This window comes from Carassius carassius, chromosome 23 (genome assembly GCF_963082965.1).
Source record: "Carassius carassius chromosome 23, fCarCar2.1, whole genome shotgun sequence".
In the NCBI taxonomy this organism is placed as follows: domain Eukaryota; kingdom Metazoa; phylum Chordata; class Actinopteri; order Cypriniformes; family Cyprinidae; genus Carassius; species Carassius carassius.
The window spans coordinates 23,163,706-23,189,932 of NC_081777.1; the positions used below are offsets into that span (position 1 = coordinate 23,163,706).

The 26,227-nt window shown below is 36.1% G+C and overlaps 1 protein-coding gene across 1 annotated transcript; it reads right to left on the reverse strand.

Annotated features, from left to right (window-relative positions):
• Positions 1–142: 142 nt before the first annotated feature.
• nlrc5 (NLR family, CARD domain containing 5) lies at positions 143–26,178 on the reverse strand. Its single transcript, XM_059506595.1, has 44 exons — positions 25,898–26,178; positions 24,876–25,198; positions 24,477–24,548; positions 21,193–22,918; positions 20,747–20,830; positions 20,554–20,637; positions 20,300–20,383; positions 20,074–20,163; positions 18,737–18,787; positions 18,342–18,386; positions 17,659–17,742; positions 17,439–17,522; positions 17,201–17,290; positions 17,069–17,116; positions 16,918–16,977; positions 16,662–16,745; positions 16,481–16,564; positions 16,288–16,377; positions 16,121–16,180; positions 15,395–15,478; positions 15,203–15,286; positions 15,015–15,104; positions 14,850–14,915; positions 14,630–14,713; positions 14,279–14,362; positions 14,061–14,144; positions 5,448–5,534; positions 5,086–5,148; positions 4,939–4,980; positions 4,733–4,816; positions 4,561–4,644; positions 3,747–3,830; positions 3,520–3,603; positions 3,353–3,439; positions 3,165–3,248; positions 2,940–3,029; positions 2,773–2,856; positions 2,463–2,546; positions 2,294–2,377; positions 2,102–2,185; positions 1,417–1,494; positions 1,202–1,285; positions 1,035–1,118; positions 143–929 (listed from the first exon to the last, which is right to left on the reverse strand). Exons 2-44 carry the CDS (start codon positions 25,189–25,191, stop codon positions 857–859), a joined length of 5,256 nt encoding a protein of 1,751 aa, XP_059362578.1. The 5' UTR covers positions 25,192–25,198; positions 25,898–26,178; the 3' UTR covers positions 143–856.
• Between the last annotated feature and the right edge of the window lie 49 nt (positions 26,179–26,227).

A 26,227-nucleotide genomic window follows, 5' to 3' on the forward strand; every position in this document is an offset into this window, starting at 1 on the left:
TTGCCTGCCACTTTGAAATATAACTAATTAATAATAATAAGTATTATTAATACACTGTTGTTACATGTTATATTTTGTGTCTCTATCTATATTATATTTTGAGATGTGATTAGAGGAATAACTGTTGTCCAAAAAATCATTAAAAAAAAATCTTTATTTTAAATCTAAAGTGCACATAAAAAACACATGAATAGAATACAGATTTATCAGTGCAGCTATCAGGATGTTTGTGCGTTTACCACAAAAACTGAGCAATTTCACCTTACAGGTGTTACAGAGTAAAGCACATTATAAAAATAACAAATAAAATAAAACAATTAAAAGATAAAAGTTGAGCAGATCAATTAAATACAGGCATAAATACGTAATTTAAAGGAGAACACAACATGGTGGTGTGTGTCCAGGGTTGATAAGTGCATTAATGCCTCTAATGGAGGTCTGGGCTCTTACAGCAGTGTATAAGCAAACAGCAGGATTGTGCTGAACTTTACAAGCCTGCATGCTTCATTGTGCTAATAAGTCACATTTTCATTGTTTCTCATTCTTGCAAATTAGAAAATCCACAGGAAGCGTTAAACTCTTGTAAAGGTAATGCAATTTATCTTTTTTAGGTGAGGTTGATAGTAAGTATTACCTGCCCTTTCTCTTTATTTACCAGAGCCTACTGTCTCCATTAGATGGACATTAAATGATTCAAATCCCTGAACAGCTGGAAACTGTGTTGTTGTTTTTGTGTATGATGAATTGCTCTAATGAGGTAATGTGTTCCCCGATTAAATAACTCAATCTTTAAATCTGGTAGAAGCACTACAACAATATTATTTACAATATAAAAAATGGAAAAAAACAGAAGTGGTTAAACTGATGAAAAATTCAGTCTCGGATCTTTCAGATTTTCATCTTCTTTGGCAATTGGGTTCCTCCAGAGTCTGTGTAAAATGCAAGAAGCTTTTTATTTGCATGTCAAGCCGTTCTACTAGTTGATCCTTACTAATCACAAATTGTCTAATCAAGAGTGTAGGTGCTAGTCATACCTTATTACTTCAATGGAGGGGCATGATGGGAGGCATTTGGCTATTACTGTGGCTCCTGCTGTGGTTATATTATTGGCCTCCAGGCTGCAATCATTAGTTTTAATGACATCAGCATATTGTGAACACACTAATAGCTAAACCTTCACGGCAAGCACTCAAGTACTTACTCAAGTCTTTTCAGCTTTGTACACAGGGGTAGAATCTCAGCCAGTGTCCGTGCCAGGCTGTCATCACATGAATTCCAAGACAAGCTGAGGAAGACATTGATTCATAAGCTTACAGCAGCTTTACAAACACAGGGACCAGGACAATGCAATGTCTGGGTTCATGCATTTATCAGTCAACTCCAGCATTAAAAGAAATCTGAAATGAGTTATCCCACCTGACATCCTGTATGGACGGACAGTGTTTGAGGGATGAGGCAACACCAACCAGATCTGAACTCCCAATCGAAGTCAAACTGAGAGACAAGCAGTGACACTGGTTTACAGTATGCAGCAGTATCTAATAATCAATCATGTTACAAAAGTTTGGGGTCAATAAGATTAGCAAATGTTTCCAAAAAAAGCCTCTTATGCTTACTAAATCTGCATTTATTTAAACAAATACAATACAATAAAACATTGATTTTGTGAAATCTTATTACAATTTAAAATAGCTGTTTATTTTATTATATTTTATTCAAATATGATGCCAATGATGAATTTTTAGCAGCATGTACTTCAGTCCTCGGTGTCACATGATCCTTCAGAAATCGTTCTAATCTGCTAATTTAGTGTTCAAGAAACATTATATATTATTATCAATGTTGAAAACAGTTGTGCTGCTTAACATTTATTTATTTATTGGAGACCTTAATATGAACGAATAGAAATTTCAGAATAACATATGAATGTCTTTACTGTATTTTTTTATCAAGTTAAGGCATCTTTGGTGAAGATATATATGAATGTCTTCAAAAAATAAAATCTAACAAGCTTTTGAACGGTAGTGCATGTGATGTAAAAAATGTATACATTCTACCCTGTAATGTTTTTTAATCTAATGTAATGTATTTAATGTCTCACTGTAGTATTTTCAGTGCCTTCATGCTCATCAGACATTCACAAAGAGATTTGGATCCTTGTTGGCCAAAATGATTCTCTGACAAACTAAATAAAAACAAAAATGTTATTCCCTCTCAATGACATATTTTTAAACCAATAGTATCATCTAAAATAAATTCTGTAATTTTCCACCATCAAGACCACAGGACTTACTTGAGCTCTGAAAGCTGAGGCAGTAATGGAACGACTTGTGCTAGTTTAGCAGCACTGGCCTGACCAAGCTGATTTGTGGACAGCCTGTGAATACAAAATAATCAAAAATGATCACCTACTGATTTCCCAAGTAATATCACACATTAATAAAATAAAATAAATGTTTTACTGTAGTTTCTGAAGAACTCTGCAGTGGGATAGTGCTGCCAATAGCTTCTCTCCAGCCTGATCAGTCAGATTGTTGTCTGACAGACTGCAAAAAGTTAATTAAGGTAAATTAATAATGATGCAATTAATCCTTTCTTGCATTAAATTCATTAAAAAAAGAACAATGCTGAATATTTTAAACAATGAAAAGTTATCTATCTATTTCCACCATATTAAATTGTTTTAATTGTGTCCACTAGATGGCGCACTACTATAATATATACTGCCCAGCCACAGGAAACGAATATTCTTCCTCGGTGAAGATAACATACTTTAGTTTTACTAGTTCAGTCCATGAAGGAATGCATTTCACAAGCTCACAAGTACCACTATCTCCCATTCTCCAACTTTCCAACCTATAAACATAAAGAAAAATTTGCATATTACCAAACACTGTGGGATTTTGTGTGCATGTGCTTTTACTGACCACAATACTTACTCAATCTCTTCCATCTGTCTAAAACCCTTAAAAGAAGCCAGTAGACGGGGTATGCCAGTGCCATTCACAAATGTCTCTGATGTCACCACTCTGATTTTGTTCAAGCTGAGGAGAACATCCAATCAAAATAAAGAAAAAAAAAAACAGGATGAGCTCTCGGGTGAGTACAGCAGATTGAGTACTAGCTAAATCTACAATGAACATTTCAAGGTGGAAAAGCCTCACCTGAGCCTCCTAAGTGAGGTCAAACGGCTGAAGCCTTGAGCTAGGATGGTTATACCCTCCTCATCAAGTATCACAGAGTCAAGTCTATGATTGAGAACAGAATATTGAATACACAGTATATCTTGTCAGTGATTGTGAATGCATTAAAAACTAGCCACACTTCTTAATTTCAAGAGTGCATGTATTACCTTATCTCTGCCAGCAAGACACACTGCACCAGACCTCTGACCAGCTCATGCCCTCGAGCTGCTGTCCAACCTGAGCACTGGGACAGACTGGACAAAAAAGATATTGGCCAATCAGCAATGTCACACTCATTATCACTGAGAAACAATGAAAAAAATCAGACACTTACTTGAATAACTTTAGATTTGGCACACTTTGAAGTGCTCTTCCAAGTTCTGCAGTTCCACGGTCACCTAAAACAAGCTGGGACAAACTGAAAAACCAGAGGCAAAGGGAAATGTTGAAACACATAGGAAGGAAAAGGTAAATAAGCTCACAGAATGAAATTACACATAAATATTCAGTGTCAGGATCACTTTAAACCTGGATAAAAGGGTCAAGAGAAAGACAACACACCTCAGACTCTCAAATGATGTAGTTTTTGGTAATGCTTCCATAAGTGTTGCCACCTCATCCTCAGCTGCTCCTTTCAAATCAAGACTGTAAAAAACAGTACTTATTATAACACCATGAGTGTTGGATACAGGTGTTTCTACAACTTCAAAGTCCCAGGAGCTGGGCTTTTTATTAAACAGATTAAAAATCATTTGGTTACATTTAAACTATATATATTATATAGTATATATATTTATATATATATTTAATATATTTATATATATATATTTAGTGTAGATTTTATGAATGAAAATATTACATGTTAAAATTACAACTAGTAAATGTGTTAAAATTATTTTATCCATTTGAAAAAGTTGGAAACATCAATTCATCAACACATAATGAAGAATACAAAAAGAAATCAATATCACTCATGAGCAGAGTATTTTTATTGCACTTAATTTCCTATTTAGCTCAAATTTTATTTGGTCAAATTTTATTTATTTGGTCCAATTTTGCAAATAGTATGAAAAAAATATATTAAATGTTGCATATTAGGAATACTTAGATGCAATGAAATTAGCCCCACAACAAAAACAAACTGGACATTTTATTACAAAGATGTTTAAGAATAATTTCCACCAGTTATTTCTACCACAGAATGCTATTAAACACAATATATTATGTGAGATGTGGAAATGACACTGTGATGGCAAAATGACATAAATATCCTTTGATGCATGCACGTTAGATATTATGTAAAAAGTATGTTTTAAAAAGAAACACCCGCATATACAGTATAAAATATAGATGACTGATCTTCGGAAACACTTACGTGAGGCTCCTGATATTCCGTAAGAATGGAATGACTTCGGGAAAAAAATCTGCACCTTTTCTGTCCACTTTGAGCTGAGAGAATCTGGAAATAAAATAAAGTAAGCAGAATTTATACTAAGGGAAAAAAAATGAATAGACAAAAAAGTTAATATCAACTCCCACTGGCTTACCTTAAATCCTGCAACGCATGACATTTCTGAATGGGAAGTGTCAGAGGAGCAAGATGCTGTCCTTCTATGTCACAGTCATCAAAGCTAAATAAAGAATGTGACAAAAGCGTAGTAGTACATCAAAAACGGCGAATATAACAAAAATAAGAGTGAATAAAAGCACAAAACAAACAATAAGCTGACAATCAAACAAAAAACCAACACACCTGATGGACTGCAGAGCAGATGAGAAGTTTTCAGGATGAGCTCTGTCAGAAGGAAAAAGGGCCAAATTAGCTTTGCATATTTATTTACAATATTTATAACACTCCATATTCTATGAGAATAAAAATGTATAGAAGGATCAAACTTACACAATAGTGGATCCAGGACTGGAATTTCCCTCTGTAATGATGTTTATTGATGCACGGTTGACACTGCAAATATTGAGTAAAATATGTTTTTTCATCTCACCTCTTTTCATATTTTGCTCTAAATGTTTTACCTAATCACTCGGCAATCCATTATTAAGTTAGGATCATTTGCAAATGTACAAATTTATATATGTTGTGCCATTGAACATAAATGTTTGAGTTGGGATGAAATAAAAGCAACATTGCCACACAAGAAACCATTTAGTATACACCCACAATTACGGTTTTCATTATAGTCATGAAACAATCAGTGGTAACACTGGTTTGTCTGTTGATTGTAGGTTAATGCTTCAGAACTGCACCTGATTTCTTTGATGTGTTGCTGCAAATTTAGGCATTTGGCAATGAGACTGACAACAGCATTTCCTGTCAGCCACGGCTCTTCAATCCTAATAAAGACATTCCAAACACATTGTTATTCTCACAGTGCATCTGCTATATAAAAGTACCAACTAATCACAGATTATATTTGTCTTTGTTGTTTCTTCAACTTAGGGCACTTAGGACTTTAGGAAAATAAACTCATTAAATACATTTTGCCACACTCACAAGTTTGTATACTAACAATAGTGCATATACATGTTTTATAGGGGAAGTGTAATTTTCCCCACGTATATCCCCCATAGTGTAGTTTCCAACAAATTTCAAATCGTGTTTTGTGTTTAGCATTTTGTGGTGGAATAAATGGATTATGTCTTGCTAAGGCTAATTTAATAGGTGGCATTGTATATATATTAAAGGGGTCATATGATGATTTTTTTGAAGAACATTATTTTGTGTATTTGGTGTAACTGAATATATTGAAATGCTTTAATGTTGAAAAAACACTTTTTTTTTTCAAATACTGTACATTATTGTAGGTCCTCTATGCCTCGCCTCTCTAAAACACATGATTTTCTACAAAGTCCCTGCTTCTGACAAGTGCAGTCTGCTCTGATTGGCCAACTGACCCAGTGCATTGTGATTGTCCGAACACCACAAGCATTTATCAGAAATGTAATTCCACTTTCCATAATCGCGAGCTTCAGCTTTCAAAATAAATGTAAAGACAGTTAATAATGTCCTTAGTTTTACCATCAGTTCAAGCCCAAAAGGGGAACAGAGTGGTGTGACAGACACTGTGATGAAGCTCGTATGTGTTTGCATGACACAAGCCAAGGACAGTTAAGACAGCTGACTCCACTGTGTGACCATGTCTCTCTCTCTCTTTCACTTCCGGTGCGAGTGTGAGCATGGGTAGGTGGAGTGCTGTGAGTGCGAGTGGAGTGCTTTGAGTGAAACTTTTCCCTTTTTTCCCTCTCTTTGCTGTGTCTATCCTAACTGTGTGTTTCTAGTTGCTTTTTGCATTTTTTCGGGTCGCGTGCTATCCGCTTTATTGAGGAAGCATGTCAGCCCAACACATGCAGGGATTGGTGAGTGTAGAAGATTGTTGTTTGGCAATTGGAGAGGTGGTGGGGCATGAGAGTGTGCTTTCTGCCTCAAGAATAAACCATGGTAGTTTTTCTTGACAGTATAGATAAGGCTAATGAAATAGTTGAGCACAGAATAGTTTTAGTGGGGTACTTGTCCCTGTTCTGCTCCTTTCTCTACCGGCTAAGCGAGTCATTTTGTCAAATGTCCAACCGTTTGTTAGCGATTACATTTTTAATTCAGGCTTTATCTCGATATGGTAAATTGGTTTCTCTGATCAAAAAGATCCTAATCAGCAGTGTGTCGCCTCTTTTGAAAGATATTGTTTCTTTTAGGCGTTTCACTTATATGATAAGGATGACGATTATTTGGACGTCTCTCAATTTTCAGATTGACGATTTTGATTATATTGTTTTTGTCAACACTGCAAAGATGAAGTGTTTTGGCTTAACAATTTTGGCCATTTAATTTGCAACTGTCCTGACAAAGTTGCAGCAAATGAAAGGAATTTAGTAATTGAGAATTCTGAAAGTGGTGATGTGGCTGGTGTTGCTGGTGCAGCTGCGTTGGAATCCACGGGGAAGGCTCTGTGCTGATGGCTACAGGTTTATCTAGAGAGTCTGCAACTGAATCGACCTTGTGGCATCGGCCTTCGGTTTCAGCTCACACTGAAATGCTTTCAGATGCTGTTGTGAAGGATCTAGCATGTGTGGCACAATGTTCTGGAGACAATAGTGATGAGCAAAATGATAGAGCTTCAGGAAATACTTCAACACAACTTCAAGAAATGTGTGAGGAAAGTAACTGTTTTAGAATGGAAAAAGAGCAATCTATTTTTAAAACACCCCAAAAAAGGAGAAAAGTGACAAAGTACTTGATGCTAAAATAAGTTTAAAAAAAGTGAAATGCATAAGGTTGAAGAGCAGGACACTGAGAGTGATGTTGAGTCTTCTGATTCTAGTGTATCGCTCTCTCAATGTGAGTTTGCTGGCCGGAGTTATGAGCTTGAAGGCATAAAGTTATTCCTCAGGTCGAATAAAAATAAAAGAGGTGTGCTAGTGCAGGAATATTTTCCTGATCTAAAACAGTTTGTTGAAAAAGCGAAGGGCTTTATGGGAGACGGCTCTTTCATGAACAAGGAAGTCTACCGTTTAAAGAAAATTGTGAGAAATCTTAGCAATGACCTGAATAATGCTTTTTGTTTTTTTATTTTCTATTAGTTATGAATGAAGTACATTTAGCCACTTTGATTGTCAATTGTGAAAACGATTCAAGAAAAAGAACAACAATATATTAAGTTATTAAACAGAAAAATATTGATGTGAAAAATGCTATTGACTGGTTGAGAGAGTTTGATAATAATACTTCTGTCAGTGGGGGTGTGGCCATTTCATTTTCAAAGAATCTTAGACCTGTTTCTTACATAGCTGATGAAATTGTTAAAGGTAGGGTCTTGAAAGTTCAAGCAGTTTTTTTTTTAATTATGTGTTTATTTTATTTGTGTGTATGTTCCCACTGTACATGTTGAAAGATTGTTTTTTTTTAGACACACTGTTCGACTTTACAAAACTGTTGCCCTGAAGATTTTTTGCTTCTAGGTGGCGATTTCAATTGTACTGAACTCAATTTAGATAGGAATCATATTGAACCTCATTTAGCTTTGCGTAACCATCTTATTCATATTATTAATATAAAAATGAATCATGTGATATTTGGAGATCTTTAAATGGCAGTGAAAGGCAGTACACTTGGGTTCATTCATGTGATAATGTTATATCTTTTGCCAGACTGGATAGAATTTACAGCTTTCATTTTCATCTTAACATTTTTAGTAGGTGTTATATTATGCCAGTAAGTTTTTCAGATCACATATTGCCATTTTACACTAAGCTGCTAAATAATTGACTAAGGAGTTGGCTCTTAGAACTTTTGGGAAAAGAGATACTTGATATCTAAGAAATTGACTCAATCTACTGGTGAAGTTCGACATATGGAAGCCTGTTCTAAGAAGAAAGCAGAGTAAGCAGATCTACTGTGGTATAAAACGCAGGGACCCCTGGTTCGTTCACACTTTCAAAGCATTGATCAGATGGATGCAAATACATTTTCAGCCTGGAAAAAAGAATGGGCAGAGGCATTTTATTTATGCACTGCATTCTGATGTTTTTTGTTGTCTGATCCTGCTGATATTCAGAGGAGAGCAGCTCTTTTTTATCAAAATCTGTATAGAAGCGAGCTTGATTCAGGGCATTGTATGGAAAGTGTCTTCTTTGACAACTTACCTAAAGTCTCTGAGGAGGCTAATGTGGAGCTTTCAGGAGTCTTGACCCTGGGAGAGCTTTTCAAGGCCCTTCAAAGCACGGAGTCTGGGAGGGCACCAGGAGTGGATGGCTTCCCAATTGACTTCAAAAAGGCTTTTTGGTTGGAGCTGGGAGAGGATCTGCTTGAGGCACTCAGGGCCAGCTTGTTAGAGGGCAGGCTGCCACTGAGTTGCCAGAGGGCAGTTATCACCCTTATTCCAAAAAAAGTGAACCTTACTGATATTAAGAACTGGCGCCCTGTCTCGCTTCTTTGCAGTGACTACAAACTGCTTTCCAAGGTTTTGGCTAATAGACTGGCTGGGGTATTGGATCAGATAATCCATCCTGACCAATGTACATTGTATTCCTGGTAGATCTATTTTTGCTAATGTTTCTTTAATTCAAGATATTTTTCATGTTTCTAAACTGTTAAATCTAGATTGTGGCTTGATATCTCTGGTTCAGGAGAAGGCTTTCGATCAAGTTGAGCATTCTTATTTGTGGGATGCTTTAGCTGCTTTTGGTGTCTGTATAAAATTTGTAGGTATGATCAGAGTACTTTATTGTGACGTTGAGAGAGCACTGAAAATTAATGGTGGCTTATGTGCTCCTTTTTCAGGTTCTTAGAGGTGTCAAACAAGGTTGTTCCATGTCTGGAATGTTGTACTCTCTGGCTATTGAGCCACTACTTCAACAAATAAGAATACATTTATGTGGCTTGTGTTTACCAAATTGTAATAATAATGTTCGTTTTTTAGCTTATGCTGATGTTGTGGTGTTGATTAGTGAACAAAGTGATGTGCAGTCTTTGCTTAACTTAATCAAAGATTTTAGAATGTTGTCTTAGAATGTTGTCTTCTGCCAATGTTAATTGGCAAAAAGGTAATGCTTTATTGTTAGGTCAATGGTCTAATGGGATACCTTGTCTTCCCGATGGGTTGTATTGGGGCAGGGAAGGCTTAAAATACTTAGGAATATATTTGGGAGATGATAGTGTTTTACAAAAAAATTAGGGGGTGTTGGAAAAAGTCAAAGGGCACTTGGATAAATGGAAATGGTTGCTACCAAATATATCCTACAGAGGGCAGACTCTTATTGTCAACAGTCTAATTGCTTCCTCGTTTTGACATAGATTGGCATGTGTAGACCCGTCTTCACAGTTTTTATCTGAAGTTCACCCATACTTATGAATTTCTTTTGGGATAAACTACATTGGGTTCCACAGAGTAATTTATACCTCGCCAAAGAAGAAGGTGGACAAGGTTTAATTCATTTAAAAAGTAGTGTTGCTGCTTTCCATTTACAGTTTTTACAAAGATTTTTGGATGGTTCAACAAATTGTAGTTGACATTCTGTTAGCTGCACGATTCTGCGTACACTTGGAGGTTTTGGTATGGATAAATCACTCTTTTTAATGGATCCTACTAAGTTGGATTTATCAGAAAAGCCTATTTTTTCAGAATTTTTTCAGTTTGTTTCTATCAGACTGAGAACTTTTTTTCTCTCCACTGGTTATTATTGGTTATTGATACTTGAGGCCCTCTTGGACATAACAGCATGCTGTAACCTACCAGGATTCAGTATCTCTCCTCGGGAATCCAGGGTTTTAACCTTGGAACATTTATTGACTAACTGGGCCTCACTGTGAGCATGTGGATGCATGTGGAGCATGCAGTTTTTAACCAAATTAAGACTATGTTTTACAGTTGAAGAAGACCATATATTGAAGGACTTTTTTGCAGGGGTTAATGTTCCTGATATTGAGGATCCCTTTCCCTGTGTATTTGTGCAACCCATTTTTAATGATAATATAGGCCTAAGTTTTCTTTTTAAATCATGTGAATCTTTGGTTTTACATGTCTTTTCATCTGAAGGTAAAAAACTGTATAGAATCCTTGTTTTGGTCTTTAACAAGAACTCTTTTATTAGTAGAATCGATATACTATGACATTCTGTTTTCAGTGAAATTTATTTGTGAAGCTAAAATAATTGTTTGGTAGGTTTAATTAAAAACTATTATTTTGGGTTTTAAATATTTTCATAAAAACGTTTTTTTCCTAAAATGTTATTTTAGGACAAGCAAAGTTGGCCGTATATATTAACCGGAAAAGTAAGATTGAACAAAGGTCTAGTGGTGATGTTTATTTGTGTTTTCTGACTTTGGTCATATTGAGAGTATTGATTGACTTTTATTTTTATAGAGCTATGAAAGATCTGAGAACAAATTTGGTGTAGTCATGGTGCTTTGTGCACATTATTTGAAGATGGTTTGGTGTTTTCCTTATAATCCCATGGCGTTCTGTTTTCTTTAATGTGTTTGCTGTATGCATTGTTTTTTATTTGTAAATAAAGCTTTTTTCTAAACCAAATCTCTCTCACACAGACACATACCTGTACACATGCACGTGCAACACACAAAACTTCTAAATTATCTAAGCTAACAAATTGTGTTAAAAAAGTAAAAGATTGGATGACCAATAATTTTCTCCTTTTAAATTCGGATAATACAGAGATATTACTTATTGGACCAAAAAACAGTACACAGAATCTAGTAGACTACAGTTACTAAGGTCACAAAACGCTGGACTTTTGGTAGTTCCTAGGATAGCAAAGTCCATTAAAGGAGTTAGAGCTTTTTGCATTTGACTCCCAAATTCTGGAATAGCCTTCCTGATAATGTTCAGGGTTCAGACACACCCTCTCTCTTTAAATCTAGATTAAAAACGCATCTTTTTCGCCAAGCATTTGAATAACGCATCTCATAATTTGTGACTGCAGTTGTATCTGATCAAATGCACATTCTTATTCTTTAGCTTGGGTTAAACTAATTAATTTTACTTTGTTGGAACAGCAGCTACGCTAATTATGTCTCTATTTGTTTCTCCCTCTATTTGTTTCTATTTACACCCGTGGTAACTACGATTTACACAAACTCCAGTCTGGATCCAGAACACCTGAGAAGAGATGATGCTGACCCCTCAGAGTACCTCAGATGATGCTAATACTGAAACAACATACAGAACTAACAAATATTGCTACTTTCTATGCAGTCACATAATAATTGCTAATAATAGTGTTCATCGTCTGGCTGACTATTTCTTGTATTAATTTTTCTGAAAATACCTGTCATATGCACATAAACTGACAGTCACCACTTATAAGCTACTTCTAAATATTGCAGAAACTTAATTTTCTGTAAAGTTGCTTTGCAATGATTTGTATCGTAAAAAGCGCTATACAAATAAACTTGAATTGAATTGTCATTGCAACATTAGTCAGAATTACCTCCTCTCCTAAGTTCATGAAATAAACACAGTTACATTCAATTACACTATTTACCTAATTTACCAGACCTTGCACTAAACTTGCTGGGCCTTAACAATTCCCTCTGTAATTGGATCCTGGACTTTTTAATTGGGAGACCTCAGTCAGTCCGTGTCGGCTGCAACACCTCAAGCACTACCACACTGAGCACAGGTGACTCTTCACTCTGCTGACCCAGGACTGCACTGCCAAATTCAGCTCCAACCACATCAAGTACGCTGATGACACAATGGTTGTAGGTCTCATCAGCAACAATGATAAAATGCACTGCAAAGAGAAAGTGGCACAGCTGGCTGAATGGAGTGGCACTAACAACCTGTCCCTCAATGTGGGGAAGACAAAGTAGATTGTGATGGACTTAAGGAGAAAATCCATTGACCAGCCCCCACTGACCATTGACAGCTCGACTGTGGAGAGTCAGCAGCACTAAATTCCTAGGGGGTGCACATTACAGAGGATCTCATCTGGACCACCAAAACCATTTCACTCTCCAAGAAGGCACAACATCGCCTACACTTTCTCCGCCAGTTTAAAAGAGCAAGTCTCCCTCCAACCATCCTCACCACATTCTACAGGGGAACCATTAAGAGCGTGCTGAGCAGCTGCATCACTGTCTGGTACAGGAACTATAGTAGCGCAGACCGCAAGACCCTCCAGCGGACAGTGAACACAGCTGCAAAGATTATCGTTTCCCCCTTCCCTCCAACCAGGACATTATACTTACATCACGCTCCAGCAAAGCCAACAGTATCGTGAAGGACCTCACCCATCCCTACCACAGTCTCTTCCAGCTCCTACACTCAGGAAGACATACCGGAGCATCAGAACCCGCTCCACCAGACTGCTCAACAGCTTTGAGAGGGGCTGTGAGAGCCCTGAACTCACATCACCCCGCCCCCCTCTGAAACCCCATTCAAACCCATACCTCCTGAAATATGGACCATATCAACCCTCTCCCCCTCCCCACCAAAAAAATAATAATTTCAAAGTGTGCTGCTCACAGGTGAGAGGGCCTATACAATCCACCTGTAGTAGCAAACTCTCCTCTGCGCACACAAGACACTTTCCACACATACAGCTGTGTGTACTTAAACACAGAAAGGACTCAATAATATATGTATGTTTACATGCTCCTGCACTACAAATCATCTTGCACTGTTCCCCAACAAGCTGATTGACTTACAATGTTTAATTGTGGGCATGTACAGTATTTATGTGAAGCATCTGTATAGTTTGTTTTTTTAAGTTTATGTACAGGCAACAATTTATATATAGTATATTTATAGTCAAAATCTGTCAGTAGGTTAGTTGTGTATAGGTTTATGCTGTTTAACTTCATTGTAGTATGTCTGTATTTATGTATCACTATGATCCTGTGAGACACGACATTTCGTTCCACTCTATGCCCCCAAATGTAGAGGAATGACAATAAAGCTCAACTGGACTATAAATGATTTTTGCCTATCTATTCCATATGTTTCATATTTAATATCACTGTTGTCTCAGACACAGCTGTTTCTTTAGTAAACAAGTGCACTAACCTTTGAAAATCTTTAACAGGGCAATAATGTTTGTCATGTTGAAAATGATACATAAGGGTGGCCATAATTTGTGTAAAACTGATGTATGTAAATTCACATAAATACTTAACTTGTTTATTACACTCTTTGTGTAGGCTGTCATTTTATTAGTTATATATTTTTTGTTGCAAAAATGAATAATATTTTTACAGTGGAACTTCATATTTTTACATTGATAGAATAGGTCTGAGACAAGGGTAGAAACCCCAAAATCTATTAAGAAATGCATGATAAAAAGTATTACAATTCCAGAAGTTAAAGAAACATTTTTAAATAAAAAGATGTTTTGTTCATTTCTTACCTTATGTCTCTGTGTTGATGACAGCTACATAACTGTTTAACAAAATACTCAATCTGCTCAGAACTCAGACCATTTTTACTTAATCTAAGAGGAACAGAAAAAAGCATGAAAAATGTGCCAAATATGCCAATTTAAAAACATCCAAGAAACGTATGAGTACTGTTGAAATAGTCTGTGAGATCAATCCTTAACAATCAACAATCTTTGTAAAATCTTACTTCACAGTTTGGATTGTGGAGAGCTCAACCAGGCTGTCCAGTAGAGAGAAAAGGCCTTGACTGTGCAGTGAATTAGAAGACAACCTAAAGAAAAGAGGAACAATCCAGGTTTATTTAAATGGTCATGAAACTTTAAAACACATTTTTTAGTTAACAATTATGTACAGTTTGCACATCCCTGAAAACACTGATAGTACTCAATAAATGAAATAAGGGGATTAATAACAGAAATAATCTATAAAGCATATCACTTTTCTGAGAGGACAAATAAACAAGAAAAATAAACTGAGTTGCATTAGTTAAAATGTGCAAAACACACACATAGTAACCCAACTGTGTTTAAATACTCACTCTAATGTAAGTAGTCTAGGGCATCGGTTCACTATTTCCACAAGCTTCTTCAAGTGTATGACCTCAAAACTGCATTCCCTTAGCCTGTAGTTAAGAGTATGACAACAGAAAGAAGAAGCTAAACATAAACTACTTTCACTTTTGACTAGAGTGAATAAATCATACTATTCACATGACTCTCTGATTGTGTTTTTACCACACATAAGTTCTTGGAAATTACCTAAGAGTTTTGCCATTGACATGTTCCTGCACAAACTTAATCAGAGACTGATCTTCCACTCCAAGACTAAATATGAGAAAAACACATATAAAACACAAGCCAATCATTGTTCATGTCAATAAAAAGTACGGAAAGAAATGGAATTGATAGTGAGTTAGTCTTTACCTGACTTCAACAGCAACAACTTTCTCACAGGTGTTCATTGAGTTGACCAAATGCAGTGCCCCGACTTGAGTTATTTGGTTGCCGGTGAGGCTGCGAAGGAGCACAATAAGTAAACTTTACAAGATAAATGAATCCATAATTTAAATTACAAGTTAAATTAAACTCTACATCTGTCACTGAACTCTTACGTCACTGAGCTGGAGATCTTTAGTTTAGGCAAATAGTCAACAAAACATTTCACCCCTTCATCGCGGAGAAAGTTATAAGACAAACTGCAGAGGAGAAAGAAATAAAAATTAACTGTTTGTGATTACAGTACAGTAAAATACACCAGCTTCTATGATGTGAAGATGGAGGTAAAAGAACAGAGGAACACTTACTCCAATTCAGATAGGCGAGGACAGTTTTCCAGTATCCTTGACAGCTTCTCAACATTGCTTTTGCACAGTTTATACTCTGTGAGCCTGTTTACATCACAGAGAGAGTCAAAACCTCCAGTTTCCAAAAATGCAAGGGCCACAAAATTAACTGAGGAATAATCTATTACAGTGATATAGCATTACGGATTTCAGTTCAAGATATATTGCACCAAAGACAATGTTATTTTAGCATTATTTACTAATATACTGTTACAGAATTTAATTAATTAATTAATTAATTAAATTAATTAATTTTAATTTGGGTTTGTTAAGTTTTTCATCTAATATTTATATTTTATTTTATTTTATTTCAGATTTATTTCAATTACAGAAAACTATGTATAATGACGTTGATCACTGTAACCAATCACAAACTTGAATGTTGTATGCATAGATGATTAAGCAAATTAGAAGAAGAAATTCACCTAATGCCGCTCAAATGCCAAGTTTTGTTAGCATGATTCCATGCATTCTGACATATTTACACTTTTAAAGAGTTAAAGAGTGTAAAGCATGGCCAAAGTTTAAAAAAATCAGTTGGACATATTTCTGTGCCAAATACACTCCCTTGAGGTTTGTGTAAGTTTTTTTTTTTTTTGTATGGCTTTGTATGTCATAAAGTACACACATCAACCAGAGCAAGGGAAAGCGCATGCCCACAAATGGTGGTAAGATGACATTACTAACTTGCAAATTGCTGCCTCTGCTTTATCAGGAACAAATTTGATGAATGCTTCTGCTTGGTGCCTGAGAATCATGTTAAAAACAAAAATAAATCAAGACTTGTGATTTTAAAAGTATATTTAAGAACGTTAACACTAGTTTACCATCGGACTTGAACTGAAATAAGATACCTCAGTTCTACAGCTGTGACACGCTGGCAGTCAGCAAGAGATCTTATCAGTAACAAAGCCCCATTTGTAGACAGGTCAACATGACTTATGCTGAAAAAAACATGGTCATCATGAATAATAGTCATATCGGGTCATTTATCATAGGGATAAATCGCAATTGTGCTACAGGAAGCAGACTGTTATGTCCACTTACTTCAGTAGTTGAAGAGAAGACATTTCAGGAAGAATCAACATCAACTTCTCAACAGACTCATTTGATAATTTTAGATGGGAGAACCTATAACACAAATAAACAATGAGGACTAGCTCAATACAGCGGATACATGTAGAATCTGGTAAGTCTTTTGTCTAACCTAAATATTTGAGCTACTCACTCAATGTCCAGCAGGTTTTCACATTTTACCAGTTGCTTACACAGCTTGGTCATGTAGACAGGTTTGATATCACTGTGGGTTAAACTGGAAAGACAAACATTACTTTTAACTGTAATGTAGAAACATACATTTTCTATAAAACCGCTTTGCAATGTGTGATGTGTATCGTGAAAAGCACTATACAAAAGAATTTGAATAATAAATTATTAAATGATTGCAGCTAAACCAATGTGTAGAATCCAACTGAGAGATGTACCTGAGTTTTTTATGCAGATGTATCCCAGTTACATTTGAGGTCAGCTGTCTTGAACTATGCCTGAATTCAAAAAGCACATGGATATTCAAAACTAACATTTACATATGCACTACTTTATAGTAAGCAGAAATGTATTCAACTGTTTCGGTACCGTCTGCTGGTGTCAAACCAAAGAAGCAACTTTTTCTTTCCATTTTCACTGGTGAGAAAAAGCACAGCATTTTCAGACAGGCAGTAAAATGGTCAATACCTACATGCTAATTTTGATAAGGTAGTTAGTTACCTTGCATCCACTTTCCTCAGGTTCTTCTGGTTACAAAGGGCAGAAGCAAGCATCACCACCCCATCCATATCAACACCATTTTCACTGACACTGTGTGAGTTTTCAGAAAAACATATACTCTTTTGAGAACAGAAATTAATTACAAGTATATGGGGAAGTTATTTAGCACATGCAAAAAAAGAGTGTCACTGGCTAACTGTCAAGACCAAATCACATTGCAGAGAATACATTGGCCTACTTGAGCTCCTGAATCATTCCTAGTTTAGGCAAAAGCTCCAGAATTTTCTTCAGGCCCTTGTTACCCAGAGAGTTCTTGGACAAACTGAGAAATGAGAAAAACATGTTTTATTCGCACCCTACTTACATAAGGAATTGTGGGGATATCAACAAAATCTGCTGTAAGTTTATTGACTTTGGAAATGTAGAAGGTGACATTTATGATGCATTTTAATACTTACTCTACATGGGTTATGTAGGAAAAGCTCCTGAGTTTATTACACAGGCTGACTACATTGGAAACATTGATGTTACACTGCTTTAACCTATAAAGAAACAATTAAACATGTCATTCCTCTCCGTTCAGTATGTTTGGTTTGAAAAATACTACCCACTAAAACAATGGTGCTGACATGGCAGTCAATTTCGTATTTAATTATTTTAAAAAAAGCTACTGCTGCAGCAAAACATGGTTATACAAAGTGTTTAAAAGCATGTCTGTGAATGGCCTTTCACACTTATTCCTGATTTAAATAACATTTTGATAAAAACATTTTCAAGTTCGCTCTTTACTGGTGGTTTGCATCACCTTTTTTTTTCTTTTTTCTTTTGCAGTCGTGAATATAAGCAATGATTTGCCTGTAATTGCATAACATCTGCCAACCCTAATACCTTTTTACAGCAAATCTCTGACTCTGTCCTATAATTCTCCTGGAATATTGCCCAGTGGTGAACACTTGGACTTTATAGACACAATACACCACCTTATCAAACAAAAGATGAAGGCACGTCTCATTCAGTATCTTACAATGAATCCATAAAATCTAAAGTTCATGTTAACTTTAAGGACTTTGTAACTAAGGATTAATTTGTTTTTGCTTTATCTAGAAAGAAATAAAAACATATTAAAGAATTCCATACTTACGTTACATTCTTTGGCTCTTCAGTGTTATTCAAATCTGTGTTTTCACTAAGGCAGAGAAAGTGAGAAATAATATTTTGTTGCTTCTTTATATTCAAATGTATTATTGTATTTTGTTTATTGATTTGTGTGACACAAAACTGTGTAGTCATTTTAGACAGTACTGAATCAGTTTAAAACTATAAACTTGCCACCAAATTTAAAAAGCCCATGAACATTTGCTATCATCTAACATCAATACCTGGCCAACTGCACATTGCACATAAAAAGAAACCACAATAGACGTGCATATAGGAAATGTGAAATATAAAATACATGATTTGGAGTTCTGGGGTTTTACCCACACTTTGAGAATAACTATTAGCTAATAGAGCTTTAACACATCAGTCAGAACTCACCAGACTTTATCAGAGCTTTGTGAGAAGAAAAGGCTGATGTCTTTATTGGCTCTGTATAGAATGAAACAACAGTGAACATCCCATGAAAATGGACCTAAATGGCCAGGTCATGTGACATGTCCATATCTTAAAAAAAAAAAAAAAACTACACAAGGTAGAAGAAAATACAACTCAGACTACAATAAATACATGTCAAAATGTGGAGAAATGAAAGGTGCCATAGAATACATCAATACAATATTTTAAATTGTTCTCTGATGTCCCCAGAGTGTGTATGTTGAGATTTCTGTCATTATACCCAACAGATAATTTTTTTTATAGCTTGTTGACATTGCACTTTTGAGCCAAAACATGCTGTTTTTGTGTTTGTCACTTTTAAAGGCTGCGGAGCTTCAAGAGCTCATGCTCGCGGGCAGACTAGTGTTACACTTTAACTAGTCGTGACTGTGTTACTGACCTTACATTGCTTCCAAATGCAATTTTTAACTACCTCATTCCTATTTACGATCATTCTGTTAGCACGTGAAGGCAGCATTAATGAAAACAGGCAGAGACAATGGTAGCAACATTAGCTTTACAGAGAGCCAAGAAGCGTTTGCACACAAAGCGTTGGTATGGATCCCTCTTTCAGAAGCAATCTTTACACAGCTCCAGTGCTGAACTGACCCTCATTTGTGAGGTAGTCCAGCGTAAAATGTTAGCACAAATGTATAGGGCTTTTCAGTTTTTTTTCCTGGGACACTACCCTCGAAAATTTAATTTAACCACCGTGTCCTCAGCAGTCTATGGAGACTCCTATGTTCGTTGGTGCATCCCAACACACAACACACAACACTTTTAATGGCTCTTTAGTGCTGACATTGTATCTCCAGCAGCTAGAGCAAGAAAACAGTAATGGCGGACCGCTGCTTCTCACTCAGGGCTGTGTATATGGTAATAGGGCAGAGAGCATCACAAATGGTCGGGACTTACCCAAAGTATGTCATAATAGTAGTGAGAAATCTGGAACTGCTAGTGTGGAGAGACTGTTTATGATTTATTGGGATTATAAAACAATGAGTGGGTGGATTTTTACCATTATAGGCTGGTTATTTTCACACACTGCAGCCACACAACTGTGTTCAAACACCTTATAAAAGTGATTTTTCATTCTATGGCACCTTTAATCTACTTTTTACTTCATGGTATATAAACATTATGATTTCAAGGACATATTTATGGGTGACAACTTGTTTACAAAATGTAAAACATAAAATCGCTTAAGAATCAAGGATCTATATGTTTCTCGTTTTCCATTTTCATTAAAATGTCTTTGATCAGCCAAAAAATCAACATACTCAACATGGACTTTCTGAAAAGTGTTGCAGGCAGACATTCTCTCAATGAGTGTAAGGATTCCATCTATGGAGATGCTGCTCTTCCCCATCCTAAATAAAAGTGTAAGAATAATGCACCAGACTTACTATATACTAATATTGAGTTTTTTAAGTAGCAAATATCTAAATAAACAAAAGAATGTCGAAGCAGTTAACAGGTTTTTGAAATTTAAAACATACTACTTACAAGACAGAAACAATGTTGGGCAGTCCGCATAGTGTTTCCGCAATCTCTGTTATACCATCATCTTTCAAAGAGTTATCACTTACACTGTCAGATAGACAGAACACACTGATTGACACAGCCAGACACACATAACAGAACACCAATACCACCTACTGTAACCTTTTTGGAAACAAACTGTGTCCAAATGTGTGATTTAAAAAATCAGGAACAGGAACGTATTTGAATATTTAAAGCAATTATGTCAGGCTAATTACTTTAGATGAGTGATGTTTGGACAATCCTTCAAAGCCCTGGCAAGTTTAACAACTCCAACATCAGTGAGACCACCACTAATAAAACTGTAAATCAGAGATAAACCAATTAACCATTGCAAAACACACTGCAAGGCAATACTGTGACAAATTACATAAAGGAAACAACAGATACTTTGCTGGATGAAATACTTACTCTAATTTCTGCAAAGCCTGGAGATTACACAGGATACCACACAAAGCCTCTGCAAACTTGTCATCATATTTCCGGCTACGGAAACTTGAAATAATAATATATTTAACAAGTTGAGTACATAAACATGACCAGAAACCTATAAGATGATAAATATTTGATGTTATGAAAAATGGTTGATATTAAATTCTATTTTTATTTTGTCTAAATAAATGTAAAATTAAACAGTATCGCTGTTGTAAAAATGTAAAAATAGGAGAAATGAGCACACACAATTAAAAATCCAATATCAGCCAGTATGAACCGATACAGATAAATTAACATTCTGCCATCAGCTAAGAACCAATATGATACCATTATGTCAGCTGCCATATGGGCACCAATTTACAACACATCTAATGACATACATAAAGCTTTTGCTCATAAAAGAGAATTTTATAGAAACTTACATGAGATGATCCACATTCTTGAAACTAGGGAGGATTTCCAAACAATCTGGATCAATTGAACATCCACCAATGTCCAGACATACATTCTGATTAGCAGCCGCTGTCACAAATGCTAAAGAATCCAAGTCAATTGCATTGAGTCTGATATTTCGCAGTTCAAACTGTGGTCTCGAACCAATAGCTCTTGCCAACTTAGCATCTTCAGTCTCATGAGCACATCGACACAGCTCCACAATTTTGGGGCCTGTTTGACTGGTACTTCCAGCAAAACCCAGCAAAACATTACGGACGGTAGCTTGCCGCTTTTGTACCCAAGCCGTAGTGCCGTCGGTCCCTTTAAGCTGGACCAAACTGGACTTGCAGGCTTCTGCCGCAAGCCCACATACGTAAACATGAAGAGAGTCTGTAAAAACGGATTTTGGATCAATCTTGGTGGTCCAGCGGGTTTTCAAGTTAAGCTTCTTCTTAAGTTGACTCTCTGTGATGTTCTGACTGGTCATAAGGTGAAGAGCAGCAAGAAACTCCTGCATTGTAAGGTGCATGAACGTAAAACCATATCCTGAAGATCCATCCTCACGAGTCAGTTTCACACGAGACAGTATCCCGCTTTTAACACCAAAATCGTGGAGCTCTGGAGACACATCTGTGTCCAAGAACACTATAGTGCTTTCCTCAAGTCCTTTGAGGGCCAACTGACTCATCTCAGCAATTTTAGATCTGTATCTCTGTAGCAGAGCTGTACCAGACACCACACCTCCATTGATGCGTTTGAGGAATGCCAAGAGGATCTGCATGTAGATTTGGGTTAAGGATGTTGGTAGCTGTAGATCAGTTCCATCACTGGAGAACAGATGTTCCATACATACACAACAAATATGACAGAGTCCAGGTACATGAGACATTGACAAGAGGTGTCGGTTGTTCATCAACAAGTTTACAGCTTTCTTTTTGAGTTCATCTCCTTTTTTATGGAAGTACTGCTCAGCATATTCCTTCACACCCAATCGGTCAAACCCTTGAAGCTCACAAGTTATGAAGCCAGGGCTTCCAAACATGTCAGTCACATCTCGTGGTCTACAGGTGACCAACACAGTGCAATCTGAAAGGAATTTACGACTGCACAGTCCTGAGATGAGATCTTTCATTGGAAGAGATTTGTTCGGGTCATTGATGCTCTCCAGCTTTTCAGGATGCGTAAGCTTCGCACAAAACTCATCATACCCATCAAATATGAAGCAGACTTTCTCAGGGTTGGAGAGGATGAATTCAAACACTGCATCCCTTTGTTCCTTATCATCATCACAAGCAGGATAGAAGAGAAAGAGTAGTTCTTTCAAGGACAAATCACGGGAGATAAGATTGAGCTGCCGGAACTCCAGCAGGAACAGCAGGTGAATAGATGGGAAGGAACCTTCAGCCCAGTCACGACCGAGGCAGTGAACCAGCAGGGTCTTACCAGATCCAGCCTGGCCAAGCAGCGTCACAACCCTGCTGGTGGTTTTCAAAAGAGACTCAACAGAAACTTTATGCTCTGACTCTTCTCCTTCATGGTTGTCTAGAGAGGCTTGAGACTGGATAGTCCTGTCTTTCACTCGTGGAGGGTTCCTGTGTCGTAAATACACCCATGTGTCTTCCAGACGGATGTCCTTTACTACAGCTTGTGCCACTGACTCATGTTTTTGCAGTACCATGGATTTAAGAGCATCCATGTAGCTCTGTACATGATCTAGGTAAGAAAGTCAAAGCATTATTATTACACTCTAAAAAAATCCTGGGTTATTTTTTCAACCCTAATGCTGGGTTGAGCTTTTTGGGTCATTTTTTGGGGTTATGTTTTCACTATTTAGGTCGTTTTGGGTTACCCAGCTTATGGTTCAGACATAACAACCGACTGTTTGGTAGTTTTTGTGTTACCCAGATCCTTGGTTAGACGTAATGTAACCCAGTGGTTCAGTTGTTTATTTCAGTGTATTTGCATCCTTTTCAGAAGAAGAGAGAGCAGCCATCAAATCAATGCATTTCTTTGGTCAAATACAAGTTTGTGTACATTTTATTGCATCTATAAAACGTTTCTGTACTGTATATCATTTAATTTTATACAAAGCAACATACATGAGTGTCGCATCTTTCTTTTTGCGTGATGGAAATGCCTGATGCCTTGCATAAAATAAATGATTTTATTCATAAAGATATAAAGAATATAAATAAGTTAAAATGTTAGATATGTCCTCAGTGATGTATACTGTTTGTTTATGGGCAGGTTAGAGTCAGTTACAGCATATTTCAGCTATGGGTAAAATGCAGGCCAGCAATCTAAAGTTAGCAGTTCCTCACCAAAACTGAATCAACCTATATGCTGGGTTAAATCGACCTATTATGCTGGATCAAATAAACACCCCATTTGCTGGGTAAAATTATTCCAAAATGTATTCTGTCCTATATTTACCCAGACCTTGGGTTTGAAATAACCCAAATTAGGTTGTTTTTAACTCACTCATTTTTTTAGAGCTTACAGTAGGTATCATGAATATAAATTGCAATTCATACAAAAGCCTTAAAAAGACTTCAGTCGCATTAAAAAAAATCTATGGATGTTATTGTTTCAGAAATGAAATATTAAACCATGTGCTATCTGCAAACAAATAACAAATAATTTATTGTGCCAGTTGGTTTGATATTTTGTTATATATGGGTATATAACAAAATAAATGTTTATGATTTTGGGATGGCTTAGTATTATTATTATGTCAATGACAATTTTAACATTAATAACAAGGTTCAGTTTCAAACTAATCTTTAGATAGGTGTACTGTTCCTGCTTGGTTTAGAAACCACTTTATGGACCAACCTGTAGCAAATATTTTTATTTTGAATAACCAGCTTAAAGTAATGCTAGTTAAAGTAATTTTTGCAGCAGATCTTTATATATACATATATATATATATATATATATATATATATATATATATATATATATATATATATATATATATATATAGAGAGAGAGAGAGAGAGAGAGAGAGAGAGAGAGAGAGAGAGAGAGAGAGAGAGAGAGAGAGAGAAAAGTAATAATTTTTTGATTTAGTAAAGTAAAAGTACAGCAAATATGTTAATTATTTTTGTTTGGGTTAATATAAGAAATTGTACAAATGCAGCTCTTCTCGTTGAATATCTAGTGGGTTGCTGTCTACCAAAGCAAATTTAACAGTAGATTTGCTCAGAGCGTTTGCTTTCAACAATGAATCTAAATTCAAAATGGGTGTGTCTTTAAGAATAAAACATACCTAGCCGTGGACGTTTCACATTGGGTGAATGTGATGAATCAACAGTATCACATGTATGATTGCAGTTTGCTCCTTAAAAGCATAGAAAATAAAAAATTATTTAACTTCATTTAATAATTATAACCCATAATTCAATAACATTCGTATTTTAAATAATAGCTTCTTTTTTTAACATCTTCAAGATACTTTCACTTTCATTTCAAAGCTTACAATTGTGTCGAGACATAATTATAAACATATCATAGTATAAACTGTATAGAATATGTTGTTAAATTAAATTATGATTCATATTAAAATTATGCTTTTAATTGAATTGTAAATACGTCCAGTATGGTATGCAGAGGGTAATGCTGCAGCTTATCCACAAAGTATAACTTAAAAAAAAAGCAGATGGCTTACCAGGTGTGTAGCCTGCTATGGACACCAGTGTAGTTTCCAGAAGAAAGGGAATGTTTTCACTGTACTGATATACATTGGTGAGAAACCGTGTACATGTGTTTCGGTCTGAAGACTTAAAGTAATCTACAATGGCTGAGACACGGTCTCTGGTGTTGGTTAGTGATCGTATGTGATCCAGTGTTTTAGGTTCCACTAAGGCGAAGATCCGATCCAGAACACCACTGTTTTGTTCGCAGAGCAATTCCACCAGGGCACTGGCCTCCTGGGCCACCAGTGACAGGATGTCCCCAGGCCAGTCCACCATTTCCATCCTCATCCATTAGCTGGGGAGAAAAAAATTCTTAATTTCACTTTGTAGAACTTTTTAGTTCAAACAAAACTTACTCATCACAATCAATTTAATTGTGTTAAGTCCTGATCTACACGACGTGTAGCAAAGCACAGCAGGTTTATGATATCGGTGCATGTGGTCTAACACTGACTACATCCTTTGTTAGAAAATGCTAAAGGTATGTGCATTGCTATAAGTAATTTATATACTTTTCAGTTCCCTAATTAAATGCTGTAAATACTGATAAATTGATTACTCTTAATATTGACATGACAAATTTTCACAATTTACTAGAGAAAGTAGATGTGTTTGCTAAGGACAACTTATCATGACAAGTTATTGTTCTCTATCGTTTCTGTAGTAAACCCTTTCATGATGGTATCACTAGTATTTCAACGTAATGTTCGCTATATAAAGAATATGTAGCTCATGCAAAATTTTTGTTTAGAAGGTTTCTGTCCAAGCAGTTAGTTACTAAAATATAGGAAAAAAATAAATAGCTGGTTTAGTAAATACATAGCAGTTTGTGCCCATTAAGTGTCCTGTAGGGAACGACAGTGCCACTGTAGTCCTGGACACTTTGTGTGAAGGTTAATGAATGACCATGTGCTTTGGTCAAAATATGAACTCGGAAGAAGCATTTAAAATCTTCTATGTTTATAATATGAATTGATATGATGTAACTACTTACCGCTGGTGGCATAACGCATAGGGTCCGGTTTAAGGGAAGAAAATGAAACTTAGAATTCTCTGGTTTGGTTTCGATTTCTTTCATACGCAGAATAAATTACGGATCCTGCCGTGAACGAGACGTTAGCGCGCCTATTAAACCAAACCCGCCAGACTGCGCTAGTGCGTCATTAAAGTGCGTTTTAATATAAAATAACATTTTATCTATCGACGACTGAGCATTTTGAAAGGGTTTATTTTCGGATACGTTTCTATGCTATCACAACCACATGCACTTTATAACGAATTCAAAGATTTAGTAATAAGTGAACGTGCATTTGAATACAATAAA

What these genes read in the sequence shown, in the direction of transcription:
- nlrc5 (XM_059506595.1), bottom strand. Translation starts at nt 25,191, where the DNA reads ATGAGGATGGAAATGGTGGACTGGCCTGGGGACATCCTGTCACTGGTG. An exon ending in TCCACAATCCAAACTGTGAA is followed by an intron (nt 14,145 to 14,278) that starts GTAAGATTTTAC and finishes TGTTCCTCTTAG; the next exon opens with ATTAAGTAAAAATGGTCTGA. An exon ending in AGACAGATGGAAGAGATTGA is followed by an intron (nt 2,857 to 2,939) that starts GTAAGTATTGTG and finishes TTATGTTTATAG; the next exon opens with GTTGGAAAGTTGGAGAATGG.